Genomic DNA, 20541 nt, shown 5'->3' with positions numbered 1-20541 from the left:
ACTAACCTGGCAGAGCTTGAGCAACTCTGCAAACAATGGGCAAATCCTGCTCCATCATGTTGTGCAAAGCTAATAGAGACTTATCCAAATAGCTGCAAGAGGTGGTTCAGCTAAGTACTGAACAACGGGTGATGAATACTTTTGAACTGCTGACATTTCAGGTTTTCAATTTTTAGTTTTTCATGCTTTATAATTTTCTGGTCTCTACTGTGAAACATTTGAATGGCATGGTAGCATAGTGGTTACCACACGCTTTACTGTACAGTGACCCAAGTTCAATTCCTGCCACTGTCTGTAAGGAGTTTATACGTTCTTCTCGTGACTGCACGGGTTTCCTCTGGGTGCTGGGCAGTGCTGCTTGAAGGGCTGGAATATCTCAATAAATAATAATAATAATAAAAGTAAATAAAGGAGCATGTGATTCACAAATAAAACAAAAATCTCAGTTAAATTGATCAAAATCCCTGGTTGTAATTCTCATTTATGTGAAGAAAGGGTTGGGGGTTGAACACTTTTACTGAAGTCTATTAACAGTAACAGTTTATACTGTGTTTAACGCTGCCCCCCCCCCCCCATTATCCCAGTTTATATGCATTTATTTATTGATTGGGATACAGTGCGGAATAGGCCCTTCCTGCCCTTTTAGCAGCAATCTCCTGATTTAACCCTAGCCTAATCACGGGACAATTTACAATGATCGATTAACCTACTAATGGGTAGGAATTTGGACTGTAGGAGGAAACCAGAGCACCCAGTTTCACAGGGAGAATGTATACAGACAACAGTGGGATTTGAACCCAGACTGCCAGTACTGTAAACCATTGTGCTAACAACTACGCAGCTGTACCACACAATCTGTATAACTTGGAGTAAAAACCTATTAGCAGGAATAATTCCTTCAATAACACACATGTTCCATTACTTCCTTCTGATTCCTTGACAAATGCATTTTTCAAACCCCAGAATATTTGTCAACATAATCTCTGAGCCAACTTTAACCATACAAAAACATTTAGAAACATTTTTAAGTTATTAACTAAGGCAGGTAGCTGTGGTTTAGGCAGAAACATTGTTGTCGAATCAGATTTGGGCAGGAAACAACTGGGATAATACAGAATTTAATGTACTCACCAGTTGTGGCTTGTCCCTCTTCTGAAAGGTGAATTCAAGCTGTTGTCCTGATGGACCACTACAGAGGATGATGGGCAAAATATTTTCCGGTGGAATTACATGACCTTAGAGATTTCAAGGAAGAACAATCAAATAATTAGAACATTTCAAAATAAACATTACACAAAGCAAACAAAATTATGAAAATAGAACTGTGCCATCTTGTTGTATGGAAGCCTTCTGTTGGAAATTTTACAAGATTTAGCAGTTCTTGAATGGTTGACCAGGTTCCTCATTTGTAGGAAAGTGGGCCCTACTTCTCAGCAACATCAGCAGTGGTCACATAATGAAGATGCCCATTTAGATGTCCAAAATAATGTTGGTACAAAGGATTAGAGATTCTTCAGAACTACTACAGCCCAACCAACTATGGTATTAGATTCTGAGTATATACCATCTGACCAGTAGGTTACGAATGAGAAAACTGCAGATGGCATCATCCTCCAGATAGCAAGTTAAAATCAGTAAAGTAAGGAGAAAAGGAAGTTCTCTCCAGGTTTAGAAAAAAAACCTCCAAACCATGAAGCAGAAACTCAAGAGGCCCTGAGTGAATAATCTATCCAAGTACCAGAGCAAGATGTTCCTGCTATAACACTAATTAACCTCTTGGATACTGAAGAGACAGAATATGCCTCAGTCTGTTCAAATATCTATGAGACAACTAAGATGAAAAGAAATATGTAGAGAAAACATTGATGTCAGTGATAAACTCTTTCATTTGCATCTCAATGTGCACACACCATAGTTTTAACACATGCAAAACAAGAGTCATTCATTGCTTAATCGGAGGCTGCAGCACTGATTTCTGCATCTCTGGATATCTCACGATATCAGGCTGCAGGAACAATTAGCAACAAGTAGCTTAAACAATGGAGGAATGATTTTAATGTATTTTAATATTACTGTTGCAATTGAGTAGCACTGCAAAGATCATTAAAACTAAATATAGGCTGCACAGTTGAAGACCTTGGTTAAATGGTAAATTGGTTTATTAAAGATTAGCTTTATTTGTTACAAGATACGGCAAAATGTGTCATTTGCATCAAGACCAACATCATCTGAGGATGTGCTGTGGGTAGACAATTGTCAGCATGTTTCTGGAAACAACATAGCTGTCCACAACTCAATAACCCTAACCCGTACATCTGGGAGAAAGCCTGCAGAGTCACGGGGAGAACTTACAGACTCCTTAAAGACAGTGGCAAGATTTGATCACCAAATTTCTGATCACTGGCCCTATAAAGGGTTATGTGAACTGCTATGTTAATGTCACATGTACTGAAGGACAGTGAAAAACTTGTCTTGCATTACTGTTCATACAGTTCACTTCATTACAGCAGTGCACTGAGGTAGTTTAAAGCACAACAATAACAGAATCCAAGTGTAAGCATTACAGAGAAGTGCAGTACAGGTAGACAAGGTCACAATGAGCTAGATTGTGAGATGAAGAGTGCAATTTAACATATTAGGGAACTGTTCCTTAGCTGTCCTTGAGCCTGATGGTATGTACTTTTAGGTTTTCGAATCTGCTGCTCGCTGGGAGGAGGGAGAAAAGTAAAAGACCAAGGTGAGTGGAGTCTCTGATTATGCTGACTGCTTTACTGAGGCAGTGAGAAGTGTAGACTCTCTATGAAAGAGAAGATGGCTCCTGTCATTGCTGAGAATGCATCCACAACTCTTTGCTGTTTCTTGCAGCCAAATTTCTTTTGCCTTCTGAGGAAGTAAATGCGCTGGTGAGCTTTCTTGGTTGTGGCATCTATGTGGATGAACCAGGACAGGTTGTTGATCCAGGTTCAGAATGAGATTTATTTAGATAGACAGATAGATAGATACCTTATTGATCCCAAAGAAAATTATAGTGTCACAGTAGCATTACAAGTACACAAATATACAAAGATTAGAAGAGAAGCAAGGAAGAATAACAAATAAGTTACCACAAACAGTCTAACAGGAGGGGGTCATCACTTCCCCAGCTATAGGTTGACTCATTATACAGCCTAAAGGCTGAGGGCAACAACGACCTCATATAGTGCTCTTTGGAGCAGCGCAGTTGTCTTAGTATCACATGTACATGGAGACATACAGTGAAATGTGACGTTTGCAATAACACACCTTCTGATATGCTGAGGGCCTCCTCCAACTGTCGCCACGCATTCCAATGCCAACATAGCATGCCCACAATGCTCAGCAGAATAACACAGAACACAAGCAACAAAACATCAGCAGAAACAAGTCCCCTTCCTTCCTCCACCCTCCCTTCCATCCACACACATACAACTCCTGGACAGGCCTCCAATTTCCAGATCCAGGTTTCAACCATTGGGCTTTGACTTCCTAATTACCAATCGACTTTCAGGCTCTGATCTTTGGTATCAACCCCTAGACTAGCTGAATGCAGAAACCAGAACTCCGGGCTTGAACTCTGGGAACACTGACTGACGGGCCCTAGTGATCTGCTTGTAATGGGCACCCAGTCCTGGGACAGACCAAGATCTATGGATTCATCCACCGTTTCTGGCTTGGGAACACCCAGATCAACCTCCTTGATACCAGATTTGTCGTGCAGTAGTCATTAATGCACGACACATTGATCTCCCTAGGTTACCAGAACGATGGTGATCTTCTTAAAGAAGATAGGAGTCCTCAACACACCTACTGATGAAGGTGGCATGCACATCTAGACCTGCTGCTCAGTCTTTCAAACAGACCAGTCTACCAACTCAAACAGTTGTACAGAATCTCATCTATCTCTTTATACCAGAACTAGACAACTTTTTGTACCAGATCCTCTAGTTTCAGCTTCTGTTTGTTCTGGTGGTGTGACTTACCAAAGTATGGTGGTGGGAGAGGGGTGTTTTATAGGCATCTTTGATAGTTATGATCAAGGGTGTTTGACTATGGTGGGACAGGAGACCTGCTGGTAGCATTTTGGTGACACACTCTAGAAGTTGGTGTGGTTTAAGTCATTGGCTATGATGACGAAGGCCTCAGGATAACCCACTTCAAGGCTGTTGATCGTGGACTACAGTTTAATTGCAGGCTTGGGGCGAGTGGCCAGGGGCAAGTGACTTCAACAATCCCAGAATCAAGTCCACTCCAGTTTTGGGGTTCTAAGTTGGTTGATGAAGCCATTGTGGTGATGCACTTCTTTCACTACTTATGCAGGCCTTCAGTGTCCTCCTAATGCATAATCTTCAGGTTCTCGGTTACATCCCTCAGGCTCCTTTTCCACCGAGCAGTTATGGCTCCGAGATTCCCTGGAGTTTCTGGGATGTGGCGCTTCAGGGCAGCATTGAGCACATCCTTGAATCCTTTTCTCTGTCCACCTGGTAACCTTACCTCACAACATGATTCAGAAGAGTGTGTTTCAAGAGTCTGATGCCCAGATCAGTCACCACTGCACTGCTCAGAGAGAATGATGCATATGGTTAGGGAACAGAGTTGGTCTTTTCATGTAATTAGACCTTGTCATTTTGGGTGATTTTTTTTTTTAGTATTAGATTGCTGGACTAGAAAATGGTTTAACAGAATGTGAAAGGACAAACCATAGACACGGTACAAAGGTAAAGAATGGACACTGGGCCAGTAGAGCACAAATCTAGATGAACAAAGAGAACGCTTTTTTGTAAATGCAACTGTTACTCTGGATGGAATATTAAGAGCATCAAGAATGAATCGGGCTGGGAGACGGGCTTAAAATTTTCCTCCTGAATGGCACATTGTGGATGGCAGAGGCTGTTATTCATTAGCAGTGTCATATTCCTTTGTGTAAAATTATTGCTTAGTGAAATCAGTGACTCATATCTGAAGTAAAGGTGTAAAAGATCCACCTTCCTCTCCCTCTCTGTGTTCAGAAAAAGGGCATCAAGTCAGTTACTATGATATTATTAAGGCACGAGCAGGACTCAGCCTGGACTCACCACAGGAAAATTCCACCAGCCTGTCTGCAGAGACACCCGAAGTGAATAGGAGCTGGTCTTTGAATTCTGCCACCTGGCGAAAGGATTGGAAATACCATGGAGATTATCAGAGTGTAACAGGTTTCTTCATTTCCCTGTACTGCAATTACTGCCTATTGGACCTCACTCTAATGACAATGGTGTGCAACTGCTCAAATCCCTCATTTGTTTCCTCATACCTTTGCTTCCTCAAAAATGATGCCTTCTGATTTTATCTCCTCTTCTTTCCTACTCTTACTAGCCCAAATGATATTCAACATCATGGCTTTGACCCTTTTCAAGAGATCAATAATGGAAACAGAACAATTTATTCTTAAATCATAAAGTATCTTCACACCTTTCCAGTTAAGTACTGAAATTCTCAAATGGAGTCAATTAATGCCATTATTGCTATATTTCCTTTTGTCTATTCTTAGTATAAATTAGATGTAAATGTTTTATTTAGAGTACAGTAACTGTTCGCTTAAATTAACATTCTTAAATATACTTCTTTTAATTGTATGCAGTGCATGACCTATTATTTCTTGCTGGGGCCAGTAAATCACACAGCATTCACACAAACCAGGGTTTGGGTGGGTGAGACATCTCTCAGAGATGGCAGGACCAAAGCTGTATACACCCAAGACGGATGAAGCTGGAGAAAGGTGGGTTTATCGCCGCGGAATCTAGTGGCTGTTGGCGAGGGGCTAGCGAGCCAGTTTTCCAGAGATGCCCAGTAAAAGGGGGTTTCATATTCATAACAGGATGGGCGAATTATTGCACAAATAGGCCAACAGAAATGATAAATAATTTCTCAGTTACCTGTCTACAGACACTTAGCCTTGCAAGTATTTCCAGTACTTTGCTTTATTTCAGGTTTCCAAAGTAAACATAAAAAAATAAGCATTCTTAAATATTGGAATTAAAAGTGTTCAATCTAATAGAAAAGCAACTGCAAGATGACTATGAGTGGGAACCGAATATTCCAAAGATTACATATTTCAGCAAGGTTAGTGGAATGGACGTTGACTTCCATCAGATGTGATCAGCTTGTGTGAAGATAAGAGACAAACAAGGGCAGAACACATGGTGTAGTAATCTACAGAATTTCCAAAGTATTGTTGAAATTTATTGAATTGAGGATGTAATTAGAAGGGTGGACAAAGCACAGTAGATTTAGATTTGAATTGTCGAAAGGCTTCCATTATATGCCCTTTCAAAGGTTACCGCAGGCGATAAAAGTTTCACGGAAGTGAGGGTAATATGGACAGCTGATTGATATACAGCCAGAAAACAGAACAGGAATAAATAAATCATTTTCAATTTAGTGAGTTATAATAATGAGAGGTCTCAGAATCAACCATTTACAATCTATCTGAATAAATTAGATGAAGTGACTACTGCAATGTACTTGATTTTTCTGACACAGGAAACTGACTAGGATTGCATAATTCTTTTGGTAGGAAAAACGGAAGAACAGAATATCACAAAGATAGAGTGAGACAATTAAATGATTTGCCATTGAGGTTCGTGTAAGAAACAGAAAGTTAACATGGTACAGCAATTAAGGGAAGTACTGCAATGTTAGTCTTTATTTCGAAAGGAGGTACGTAGTGAGAAGTTCTGCCTAATCTGAGGTAATATGCAAACAACAGGAATTCTGCAGCTGCTGGAAATTCAAGCAACATACATCAAAGTTGCTGGTGAACGCAGCAGGCCAAGCAGCATCTATAGGAAGAGGCGCAGTCGACGTTTCAGGCCGAGACCCTTCGTCAGTAATATGTGTAGTTTTGGTTTCTTTATTTAAAACCCAGCACAAAGCCCTGGAGCATCCCACCTTAAGGATTTCCAACTAAAAGTGACATTTATTGTTACCATTTTCTGCCCATTAACCAGCCTTCCATAAATGCTAATATTAAAGGCTGAGCAGCAAAGGTTCATCAACATGATTTGTTTAATGTGGGGATGGTCCCACTGGGAAAGAGAGAAGACTGGGCCGACAATTAAAATACATAGATTCTCTGAGGAGGCTTAACAGGGTAAGTGAGAAATGGACACCTTCCCCGATGGAGTCGTTTTTAAAGACAGAGGAGGAATTACTTGTCTGAGGTTGAGAATTTTCAGAATTTTATATCCCAAGAAAACAATGTTTGAACATTTAGATCGAAATAGAATTTTGGAAGTGGGGTGGGTTCTGAAATTGACATTTATAGAGAAAAGAGGAGGGGAGTTAAGGCCAAACAGCGACCACAATACTGAATGGTAAAAAAAGGTCAAAATGCTGAATGGCCTTTTCCCTTTCCTAATCCTTACATCTTAGAACAACTTCCTGCATAACTCATTGTACTTTGGAAAAGAAGTTGCAAAATCCTTAGTTTCCTGCTACGTATCTAAAAAAAATAAGGATTTTATCATTGAAGTGAACTATATTAATGCTAATGACCAATTACCGATCTGAAATCTCTAGAGAAAGAAATGAAAACAAAGTGACATCAACCAGATTTGCTGACATTTATATGTCGGCAGTGATGAAGAACAAAATGTCAGGAAGGTAATGGGTCACAGCTGGAACTGGAAAACTTGGTGAATTGCAGGGGTGAGGTTACAGTGGAGTTTGAGAAAAATGAAGGTTATTTAATACCTTGATGGTACAGGAAACTCATTTTGGTTAGTTGGGATCGGCATAATTGGCCACTTGTAGTAGTTGTGGTACAATACTGGAGAGTTAGTTCACAAGAATGTGGCAAGAATTACGGGTAGGTGACATAATGTAAATGCTGTTTTCTTTGAAGGAGTGGAGAACATCGGGCTCATTATAATGGCTCCCTAAAATGGTTCAGCCCGAAGTTGTACAATATCAGGGGCTGAGAATGATGGTTTCAGTGCTCCCAGAGATGAAATCTCAATGCATCTATGGATCGATGCCCCATACAGATTCAGGAGACACTGATGCTGCTCAGATGGTAAGAGTGCACCATATAATGCAAGACCCATAGAACCCGAACAAAACTGTGTGTATAGTTTTGTATAGGGGGATCACATTGAAACCTACCAAATACTGAAAAGCCTAGATGGAGAGGATAGAAGCAGAGGCCACAGCTTCAGAATAGAAGGACCCCACTTCAGAACAGAGATGAGGAGGAATTTCTTTAGCCCAGAGGGTGGTGAATCTGTGGAATTAATTGCCACTGGCAGCTATGGAGGCCAAGTTATTAGGTATATTTAAATAGGTTCTTGATTCATAAGGACATCAATGGTTTTGGGGAAAGGTAGGAGAATGGGGTTGAGAGGAAAAATAAATGAGCCATGATTGAATGGCAAGGCAGACTTAATGGACTGAATGGCTTAATTCTGTTCTTATGTCTTATGCTCTTACAGAACAGAGAATAGTGCCCAGCACAAACCCAAAACAAGACAATTATCTAAGATATTTGCATGTCAATGACAAGATATATTTTGTTTGGAGGGGTAGTGGCTGGTGGGAAAAGAAGATGCAACTTGGATATAAAGCCTATGTTACTGTCGCTATTTCTCCCTTTTCTGAAGGCATTCAGAGAAGCATTTGAACATATCTATAATCAACCAGAAGGGCATTATAGTCAAAACTGGTGATGGACTAACATGTTACCACACATGCACACAGCATTGCATATCAGACATACAGAATTCCTGGATATTGATAGGGAGCTAGAATGTAGAATGATTTTCTCCTCACTGGATGGATCTGCTAAGAATATCTACACAGCAAAGGAGCGAAATGGTTTGGCTCAGTTCTCCCCAATGGAATTAAGTGAAAACTGAAAACCAAATTGGGGAGCTGGTAAAATCTCCCTGAACCAAAACACCACCCATGTGGCATCAGGAAGATTTACCGGTTGCATTGTGCCTCCAGCGATGACCACTGCTCGACTCTCCTTCACTATCTCAGCAAAGTGGACGGCTGGGTTCAGCAGCAGGAACTTCAGGCTGCTCTGAGACACTGTACCTAGGGGATAGACAGAACAAGCATAAGATTGAATCAAACCAGGATACAGTGTTCAAGCAACACACATCAAAGTTGCTGGTGAAAGCAGCAGGCCAGACAGCATCTCTAGGAAGAGGTATATAGTGTTGCTTGACCACATCTATCATTTGGTTTGGTTTCAGAGTCCATAACTAAGGCATTGGGTTTAGATGCTGATAGGTAGCAGAAACAAGCTAATACTTTACTCCCCACTGTTGAGAGCCCTGGGTGGTGGAAAATAGGGAGACTGATAGATGGGAATCAGGGGATGTCACAGTGAAGGCCAAAGTCAACCAAATGATCGAACTAAATTTAATCAGAACTGTGATCACGTATTCCCTATAACATAATGGGTTACTCTGAAGCGCAATAACAGATTGTTGTAAGGAGAATAGTGAGGGTTAATAACTGGTAAATAGGGATGTGGATTGTGCTTATGTGGTAACAGAGAACTACAGATAAAGCCTAAAAATGGAGACACGGAATGCAACAGCGACTATATCCAGGTTTCAGAAACTTCACTTATTGTGTTATAGCAACCAACTGTTGCAATAGAAAATTATATTTATTAGAGACACAGTGTGGAACAGGGTCTTCTGGTCCAGTGAGCCATGCCGCCCAACAACCCACCTATTGAACACTAGTCTAATCGCAGGACAATTTATAATGACCAATTAACCTACTAACCAGTACAACTTTGGATTGTGGGTGAAAGCCAGAACATCACCCAGAGGAAACCCATATGGTCACGAGGAGAAAGTACAAACTTTTTACAGACAGTGCCAGAATTGAATACTGACATTGCGAACTGTAATAGCATTGCACTGAATGCTACGCTACCATGGCGTAGACCTACGGGTAATCACTTTATCTTGTAATCAGGACCTACTCAGCTACTTAATTTCTGTAGCCACCATCCTCTTATCAAAATGTAGCTTTAGTGGTAATCTTGTCAACTGAGAATGTAACTGCTGTCCCAAATTCACGCTCAGCTAGATCAGCTTTGACTGGTCTCCTGGTGTGCATCAATTTTTAAATAAATAGCCTGTTATTTTGAACACCAGTTCCGTGTGATCTTTAAGTTTGTGCTTGTACAGAACATGTGACAACATCTTACAAAAAGCAACTGTGAAATAAATAATACGCAGCCGGTCCTCAGGATTTGGCAGGGTTCTGTTCCTGAGAACTATTTGTAACCCAAGCTCTTCCTAAGTCAGAAATGAAGAAAAGCAGTGCGTGGGAAAGGATCTCAGAAACCGCTGCAATAGGAGTGCAAGTGGGTATGCGAACAGCAGCAGCCAACTGGCCTTAGTGTGTGAAAATCTGCTCAGTGCTCGCAGCTCTGCATAGTTCCACCCAACTCCTGATTGTTCCAATGAGGAGAGAAGACATGCAGAAATGCCCCCTTCTCACCTGGCAGAAGGTGCTTGCAGCAGCTGGCAAACCCATCCCTATTCATCCTGCCAGTCTCCCAAATGTTCATTCGTATGTACAATATTCTTTAAGTTGGGCATTCGTTTCCCAAGGAGGATCGGCATTGAACTAGTTCTGATCCACTTGCTCAAGGCAGAATTGCTAATCCGACTAGAGCTGCCTGCCACCCCTGCACCTCTCCTCAGTTATTTCAGACATTCCCACAAATGAGCAGATCTAAATCCCATTCCATAATGGGCCTACAATTCCCTCAATCGCGGGACATCGAATCTAATTCCATCACTTTCTCATTCAGAAGGGAGAAGTGCAATCCATTTGAACCACAGATGGTAGTGGATGGAATCCTCAGTTCATGGATTTGACTCTTAGATAGTGCACAAGGTGGAACACTACCATTATTTACAGGGCTGCCCTTAGACTTGAGAAAGTGCTCCTTTGCAAATGTGATTGTGTTGGCCTTTGCCAGAATATATAAACCAGAAACATGAATGAGGTGGGACCCAGTGTGGCAGAAGACCAGCCACAGTGCAACCATTCAGCTTCAGCGGACCAGTCCCTTCAAAAAAGAGTGACGGAGAGAGCAAGAGAGTGATTGAGTGAGAGAGTGAAATTGTTGTCAGCATGTATGAACTGTAGTTATCAACTTCTGCACTAACCCCAAATGAACAAGACAACAATCTGTCTTAAGGATTGGTCAGTTGTGAAAACTGACCATGTCATCAGGGATAATCAGGTAAGACCTCAAAACAGTGGCATCCAGTAGAGCTGCTGCCTCAACTCCAGCAACTCATGTTCAATACCAACCTCTGGTGTTGCCTGTGTGGAGTCTGCAGGCTCTCCCTATTACTGTGTGGGATTTCTCGGAGTGCTTCAGTCCAAGGATGTGCGGATTAGTAGGCTAATTCACTGTAAACTGCCTGCAGTTTGCAGGAGGTAGAATCTAGATGTGGGGGTGTTGATGGGAAAGTGGAGAGAATAGTTGCAGGGAAAATGAGCAGAATGGGATTGTGCTGTAAACTGGCAGAACCTTGATTAGCTGAAATGGTCTCTTGTAAAAAAAAATGGACAGATAGTTTGCATAGATTGAAGGAAGATGGAAACGATGGAAGGATTGGGCAAGAAGAAGATGGGAATGGCGGTAAGTCCCTGAGAGCTACAAACTGAGAAGAGATAGTCAGAGGCAGAGCAAGGAGTGAAAATGATCACCAAACAGCAAACGCTAAATAAACTAAATTAATAAAGGATGGAATTTGCACTTGGTTCCAACACTGATTCCCACCTTGTTTCTGAATGACCACTCGCCCATCCTTGTTGGTGCTGGTAAGGGCAAAGAGAAACCCCTCAATGTGCATCATTGGTGATGCCATGAGAGGCTGCTCCTTCTCCAGGGTCTCCTCCTGCTCATGGAGTTTAACTGAAAAATAAATAAAACGCAAAAACTGGTTATAAAAACACAAATAGAGCATTTGGCAAAAATTAGACTGATAAGAATTCTAGAACTTTCTCAAAACAACTCGCAAATCAATATTTGTATCTTACTCCTTTTACCATTGTCTTTTCATTCTCACTTGCTTTGATCATATGGTGGGTGACCTGACTGGTGAACATTTCTACACGCTATATCATTATTTACTGATAGATACACTTAAGTGGCTTTGCGAGTCTGAATAAAGGGTAACAAATTGTCTGATCTTGGAAGACGATGTTTGCTCTCCCTCAAGTTACACATTGTCCAGGGCTACTGTTATTAATCTGGGGTTATTATTATTAAACTTGCGTTCACAGTACAAACTTAGCTGCACTAATATTAACAACGTTCCAAGTGTTTCATAGAAGCATAATCAACCAAAGATGAAAAGTTTGGTTGGGAGGATAGACTTCTATCAAGGAGTAAATTCCTTATCAAGCCTGGACTATTAGAAGACATGTTCACCAGTGACTGAGCAAGGTAATAGAGATGTACAGACAATTACAGGAACAAACCACTGAAAAAGTCAGAGAAACCAGAAATGACAAAGGTTTTCATTCTTAATAAAAATTAATTCTATACATTGGGTGTTTTGTTGGCCATGATGAAGAGTTTTGGCCTGAAACATCTATTATTTATTTCCTCTCCATAGATGCTGCCTGATTGACTGAGATCCGAAAGCATTTTGTGTATGTTGCTCTGGATTTCCTGCATCTGCAGAATCTCTTGTGTTTATGTTGATTGCATTATGGCTGAATGAGACAATGCAATGAGATGACCATCCTATATTCCCCTCCTGTTCTTTTAGCATGATGATCCTTCCCTCCAGGATCTTTTAGAATTCACTTCTTTCTGTTTTGTACATTCTATTCAATACTTACAAAGTGAACTCCTACACAGGATAACCACTTGGAAGAATATCTCCAGTATTTAAGCCGTACCTGGAGCTCCCAATAACCTGTCACTTCATTTCTGTCTTATTCCACTCAGTTACTTAGTTTTCTTAACATTATTTAGAACTTAGCTTTCACAGAATTCAACTTCTTATACTGTAACTATGAATAATTCATAAAAGTAGCTATTGGTAAACCATGAACTACAAACATAACAATTTGTTTCCTTTAACTAATATATTTCATGAAACAAATTACAGATGTGACTCAATTTTGCAGAAAACTAATTCATGCAATGCTCATTAGAAATCTTTACAGTGATTGCAAAGGTGCTTGTAGAATACCCCAGAAATGATTTGAGCAACTTTATAACAGAACTTGAGTAAGCTTACAACAGGAATTCTGCAGATGCTGGAAATTCAAGCAACATACATCAAAGTTGCTGGTGAACGCAGCAGACCAAGCAGCATCTATAGGAAGAGGCGCAGTCGACGTTTCAGGCCGAGACCCTTCGTCAGGACTTGAGTAAGCTTACAACAGTTTTGCCACGTATCCCTAGGAAAAATCTCAGGAATAGTCACTGACCTTGACCACTGGATTTCTCATTAAGACTCTGTAGAAAATCCACCAGAGCAGCTGTCTGATTTTCTGCACTGACTGGTTTTAAAACTGAATCCTGGTACTTCTCTACAAACCCGAACAGCTGTGGAATTAAGGGAGCCAGTAAAACATCTCGATGAAAACAATGGGAAGCAGTAGAGGATACCCCATTAAATACATTTTACAATACAGTTACATAAATTTAATTAAATATGTGGAAAAAGTGGAGCTAAATCCATGGCTCCTAGTCCTTATGTTTTTGTATAATGCCAAACACAATTACTGGCAATAACAAAACAGACTGATCTTTGAGCGAACACCCCGTCATCTATCTCAGTAAAATCTCAAAGCCTCTCATACACGGGATTCAAAGGAAATGTCACCGACCTCCAAAAATGCTCATTTTGAGCACATCTCCTGTTGAAGTGATCCTTTGCAAAGGGAGAACTTCATTTATGTAAGCAAGGACGACTTTAAAATGTGAACACCAAGGGTAGCTGGAGCAAAACTCCCTCTACACTGCTCCATTAAATATCTGTAAGGCAGATCATTATGGCTCGAAGTGCAAAGCTCCTTTCACTTACAATCAAACAACTCCCCCTATTCTTGATCACACCACTGTAATCTTGATCATGTTTACAACTCCCAGCATAAGGATCCAAGAAGATTAACAATATTGTACCACCTTAAGAGTCTTTGGGCTCTTGTCAACCAGTTTCTGTGCAGGCATTTAACTGAGATGAAATATTAAACCCATGCTGAAACACAAGCCTGAGAGGCACTATGCATGCAGTCCCACTTAAACTTAGTGAGAACAAACTTACAACTCTACTGTCATCAATAAGCACTTACCTTTCGACTGAGCATACTCTTTGTATAGTAGCGCTGTACCTGTTATTAAAAAAAAAGACAACAATATATCAAGAGCTATTTCATGGCCCTGTCAGTGGTACTGAGGTAAGAGGTAAGGAATGATTGGTAGAGATCCCAATTCCACCTATCACATGACTGTAAATTCATAAACTTTCCTTCCCTTCTTCCTATGAATGGGCTGATATTCTACAAAAACGGAATCATTAAGCACGGGAGGTTACTTAATCCATAGCAGCTTATAGCAGCTCTTTGAAAAGCTTACATTTTACCTATCTTTTCTCAGATTTTGAATGTCTCTTTTTTCAGGACAGATTGAATCTGTTTCTTATCACAGGCCTCCCTACAATCAGGGATATCTTCCATCATTAAAAACACTCACCACCTGGGACATAACCTCTTTTCATAACTACCATCAGGGAGGTAGTACAGGAGTCTGAAGGCCCACACCCAACATTTTTGGAACAGCTTCTTTCCCTCTGCCATCAGATTTTTCAATGGTCCATTAGCCCTGAACACTACTTTGTTATTCCTCATTTGCACTATTTTATATTTTTTATTCTAACTTGGTAAGTGCTTACTAGTTTACTGCACTGTACTGCTGTCACAAAACAACAAATTTCGCAACATACTGTATGTCAGTGATAATAAATTTGATTCTGAGAAGCAGTAGCTTGTGTATTTTGAAGCATAGCTGCAATTTCAAGGAATGGCAGTTGTCAAAATAACTAGAAGTACAATTTGTGACCTTTAGAAGCGGCATGCTCAAGACAATCCAATCCAATTCTAGAAGTGAGAGAAAAGATGAATTTATGAATATTCCAAAGGCTGGAAAATAAAACAGTGACTAGTACACCCAGCCAAGGCCAAGCAGAGGCGAGTCTGTTGTTTTACTGCTGTCCCCATTTCAGAGTGAGAAATAGCATTTTAGGAGAGAAAAACAAATAGATTTACTAGGGCAATGTACTGCAATACACAGGTTGATTCCTGATAAGAGACAGCCAATGTCAGTCTGAGTCAAAACTTGAAATGAAGTGATCAACATCACTGGGAAAGGACTGTAGTAGTGGAGTGGGGGTAAGCTGGAAAACAAACATCAGAAGGCCTCTTCACTGCACATCAATACTACTTACTTTGAAGAGGTTAATGTTGTCAAACTGAGCACGAAAGAGAAAATCATTGATAGATTGGAGCTCAGTGCCTTGAGAAAGAATGAGAAAAACAATGAGATTTGAAGTCAAGGCACATCAATTAAACAAATATCAGAGTAGGCACAGTATGGCACAGTAGTATAGAGGTCAGCACAATTTCCTTACAGCACCAGCTTTAAGATGGGGGCTTTGGTTCCTGCTACTGTCTGTAAAGAGTTTGTACATTTTCCCTATAACCACGTGGGTTTCCTATGGGGGCTCCACTTTCTTCCCACTTTTCAAAAGCATAGGTTTACAACTAATAAATTGTGGGCATGCTATGCTGGAAGTGTGGCGACTCTTTTGGGACTGCTCAGCATAATCCTCACTGATTTGATTTGACATAAACAACGTTTTCACCGTACATTTCAATGTACACATGACAAATAAAGCTAGCCTTTGACTGTCAAGTGTAAGAACTACAAATATAAATGCTCACTCTGACAATGAACTAAATCACTTTAATAACAAACTGCCTACACTCTGATAATAAAATGAATACACACATTGACATCATTTACTGATCTTTACTCCAGATTTGTTTATTTTAATGTAAATTTAAACTCTCACAAACTGAATTTCATATTTTTCCACATTTCCTTCTGACACTGAAGGAAAGCATCACATCCACACTGGTTCTCAGAACATTCCCATTTTCTCACTAATTTTCCTGGCAAATAGCCATTTCTAACATTTTGAGTGTGAGTTTTACACCTCCACTATATTCTAATAGTTATTTTTATTCAAATGGTTTAACTTTAACATCTTATCTTCTTGGCTCTGCATCCTCTCAGAGTAACCACTTTATCTTTTCCTCACTTTGAATACCAAGTTGATCAATGCTCTCCAGCTGACTAGAACGCTTAGTCCTCACAATCTAACCCCTTTGAGCATATGATCGGGAGTGATCCGTCATAAGCCAAGGATACTACTCCACTTTCAGGCCTACATCAGGCAGAGCACATCACTTTTTAATGAATTAGCTCAAACTTTAACACACATTACTTCCAGTGCAAATCAAGCAATGAAAAATAAACTCACAGCAGAGCATCCTTCCTATACAAGTATACTAGACAGCTGAATATACATCTGCAAGTATAGGATATGAAAATCTATTGACAAAAGTCATTCTAATCAAAGGGCCTGTACTATAGTATTCTACGTTCTAATCAAATTTCAATGGCTTTCAGTTCACAGCATATATGAAAATTCAAGTTAGTGGATTACAGAACAGGGGGTAGTTTCCCTCCTGTTCAAACTAATTAGCACAGAATACTGATGTACCCATGTCACTTACCTTCCTGACTAATCTTCTGCATGTTAGGATTTTGTCCAACTTTTCCTAGTTAATCATAAAATAGGAAATTACTGAAAAAAGCTAAAACATGCAGAGAAAGCACTATAAATGAACAATAGTCTTCAAAAAGCAGGAACCTGATGTTTTAGTGGACAAATTACTGGGTTCAACTCCAAATCAGAGACTGAAGCAACCGTCTCACTAATGGCAAAAAACAAACAGCTTTTGTTCAAATTCAAGAGACCAGAGGCTAGGATTAGGCATTAAATTATCTAAGACCTCTGGAAAGTAACATTTTGGGCCCGATGCATATTCTTTGTATACGTTGAAAGGACTCATTACAGATAGAGTTCAAAGTTCAAAGTAAATTTATTATCAAAGTACATATGTCACCATATACTACCCTGAGATTCATATTCTTGCAGCATTCGCAGTAAAGAAATGCAATAGAATCTATGAAAACCTACACATAAAGATTGACAAACAACCAATGTGCAAAAGATGACAATCATTGCAAATGCAAAAAATAATAACAAACAAACACACACACACAAATAAATAAAATAAATAATACTGAGAACATGAGTTGCAGACTCCTTGAAAGTGAGACTATAGGTTGTGGAATCAGTTCAGTGTTGAGGTGAGTGAAGTTATTCATGATGGTTCAGGAGCCTGATGGTTGAAGGGTAATAGTTGTTCCTGAACCTGGTGGTGTTGGACCCAAGGCTCCTGCACCTCTTTCTCGATGGCAGCAGCAAGAAGAGAACATAGCCTGAATGGTGGAGATCCCAGGTGATAGTGGCTGCTTTCTTACAGCAGCATAACCGTGGTGAACAATTTATGGTCCACTAGCTACACCCAGCTTCTGTCTGATTGCCTCCAAATTCCAAGTCAACTCAATGCTGCTGGCCAGGCACATTTAATAGCAAGGGTATTCAGGAATCCCAATCCAGGAGAACTTCAGTGAATCTGTTCCATCAAAATGATAGTTTGCATGGTCAATCTTCAGCTACACTCACAAATTAATTGGCTTCCTGAAAGCAATATTGCAACTTGTGGTATTTCAGCCTGTGAGCCAAATAGCTGCTACAATCACTGCTAGACTGCCAATTCTTGATGGATACCTTGCAATAATGATCAGACTCAATGTTGAATGACTGACAAGCATGTTCTGCTACACCAATTCCTTGATTCCTTAAAGTGTAAAACTTGGTTCATCTTACTATATCCTTGCTTTTTCATGTAGAACAGATATGTTTGCCATGTTAACTTTCAGTTTAAGTTACAGAAAACATGGTTCCCATGGTAAATGTGAAAACGGCTACCTTCTAAACAGAGACAAGGGTCTTCATGCAAAACCATTAAAAGTTGCTCAATCAAGTCAGAAATACAGATAAAGCACAATATGAACATGAAGGGCAGGACAGCTCTTGGGAATTGGAGTATATCTTCTTTCCCCATGTTACAAAAGATGGAATAAGCAACAGGACCTGAAATTCAGTTCAGGTTTCAGTAACGTTCTGAAATCCAGTCTGAAGCATCAAACAAAGTGACTGTGGAACTCGGAACACAGGAGCACAACGTCTGTGATAACCATGATGCCAATCTAAAACTAACCCATCTACCTGCACATGGTTAATGTCCCTCTATACAGTCTATTCCCTGCCATTTTCATGTGTCTCAATGTTGCCATCACATCTGCTTTTATCACCACCCCAGCAGCACATTCCAGGCACATTCCACACCCTGCTAAAAAAAAAATGCCTCAAATCTACTTTAAACTTTTTCCCTCTCAATTTAAACTGATTCCCTCTATTATATGATATTTCCATCCTGGGAAATGACTCTATTTACCCTATTGATGCCTCTCAATCTATACTTCTATCAGATCACTCTCAGCCTCTGATGCTCCCGAGAAAGCAATCCAAGTTTGTCCAAACTCTTTTTTTATAGTCAATGCACTCTAATCTAGCCATCATCCATGTGAATCTCTGCAACTCTCCAAGATCTCCATATCCTTCCTATAGTGTGGTGATAGAACTACACACAATAATCCAAATGTGGCTGAACTAAGGTTCTATATACCTGCAACATGATTTCCCAACTTTTATACCCAACACTTCAACCAATGAAAACAAGCATGTTGTTTAGCTCCTGCCAAACAAAAGACACCCAGCTCACATTCCAAAGCACCCATTATCTCTAAATAGATAACACTTATAGATAAAATAGAAAATACTTTTCGCTTCCAATGGGTTGGGAGGAGTAAAGATATAAATACATTGATAAATTTTAAATCAGTTTAAGTCCACAATGCAATGAGAAATCCCCCCAGTTAAAACTCACTTGGACTTAAGAGGATCATTTCAAGTCCAACTGATTGCTCCAAAATAAGCAATAGTAAAGAAATTATGTAGTTCTGGCAAAAGAAAAATCTTTCACTTTTCACACCATTTCAGATATTTAGAACAGGGATGTGAAGGAATTGTTTTTAGCCAGAGGGTGATGAATCTGTGGAATACATTGTTGAGGACGGCCGAGAGACCAAGTCACTGAGTATATTTAAAGCAGAAGCTGATAGGTTCTTGGTTAGTCAGGGTATCAAAGGTTACAGGGAGAAAGCAGGAGAATGGGATTGAGAGGGATAATAAATCAGCCAAGATGGAATAGTGGAGAAGACTCAATGGATGAAGTGGCCTGATTCTGCTCTTATGTCTTCTCTGATCACTTTATTGTCACACCGCCATGCTGAAGTAATGACTTCTGACTAATGCTGGATCATTTTTTCATGCCATTCTAAAGCAGGCATATAAAATTAAGCTTTTTAGGTGAAAAGGAAGCACTGGGTTGGCGTTTCTTTTCATTAGCAGATCTCATTCATATTCTTCAATTCTCAAAGAGGTCCCTTCTTCAGCGTGTGTAATTGTAACCCTGGCAGCTGTGGTCAGTCTTATTTATTTGCACATGTAAAAAAATAATTTTCCTGCACATTGGCTGTGATCAAGTTTGATCTTGTGCCAGTTGTGAAATGTATGGCATTAACACCCTTTAAGTGAAAGTATGCAATAACACCAACAGCTGCCAGACGATCAACTTCCTTCAGTGCACAGAGATGTTGTGTGCCTTAAATGAGAACCCATGTGAATGTTAAATATATACTGAAAATAAAGAAAATTACGATGTTGCTTTGAACTTAAATGTCTTTTGTTCACATTGTTGGTGGGTTTCAATGGCTACAGTCCACTTTTTCCTTTCAAGTCCATAAAGCTATCCTTGATGATCCACAAAAAATGCTTGCCCTGCATGGCTTGACTTCAGACAGCAGGTCACAGCTAACTGAGGGAGCAGTCTGATGGCTGAATGTGGGGTAAGCATGTCGCTTGAGACTTAGTGACAGCCTAATGATGGGTCTTGGCCTGAAAATTAACCTGCTTATTCCCCTGACTTTCTGACTTCCTCCAGCATTTGAGCATATTACTTGGTAGACAATGTCCTTTTCCGACTGCTGTGCAGCGTAACACCAATGGCTGTGCTGTATTTAGGTTCCCTTCAGAGACTGGGCATGTCAAACATTCATACTTTTTTTCCTGGATAGAAAAGACTCTTAAATCTTTGACAATCTTGCAATTTGTAATGAGGGAGGAGGCAAACTAACACTTTATAGGGACTTAGGACTCC

The 20541-nt window shown here is 40.1% G+C and overlaps 1 protein-coding gene across 4 annotated transcripts in view; it reads right to left on the bottom strand.

The window, feature by feature from the left end:
* ddx11 (DEAD/H (Asp-Glu-Ala-Asp/His) box helicase 11) overlaps window positions 1-20541 on the bottom strand; it is an 81578-nt gene that overhangs the window by 23749 nt on the left and 37288 nt on the right. For all 4 annotated transcript variants that reach the window (XM_063058304.1, XM_063058303.1, XM_063058305.1 and 1 more), the window contains 8 exons: window positions 16864-16908; window positions 15510-15577; window positions 14359-14397; window positions 13492-13609; window positions 11825-11959; window positions 8981-9093; window positions 5091-5163; window positions 1132-1235 (listed from right to left, as the gene is read on the bottom strand). In XM_063058304.1, coding sequence (XP_062914374.1) covers window positions 1132-1235; window positions 5091-5163; window positions 8981-9093; window positions 11825-11959; window positions 13492-13609; window positions 14359-14397; window positions 15510-15577; window positions 16864-16908 — 695 coding nt within the window. The remainder of the gene's footprint in view (window positions 1-1131; window positions 1236-5090; window positions 5164-8980; window positions 9094-11824; window positions 11960-13491; window positions 13610-14358; window positions 14398-15509; window positions 15578-16863; window positions 16909-20541) is intronic.

The sequence above is a fragment of the Mobula hypostoma genome, chromosome 9 (assembly GCF_963921235.1).
Source record: "Mobula hypostoma chromosome 9, sMobHyp1.1, whole genome shotgun sequence".
Taxonomy (NCBI): domain Eukaryota; kingdom Metazoa; phylum Chordata; class Chondrichthyes; order Myliobatiformes; family Myliobatidae; genus Mobula; species Mobula hypostoma.
Note: the sequence above shows the minus strand (reverse complement) of the source record. Positions and strands in the feature narration are given on the sequence as shown.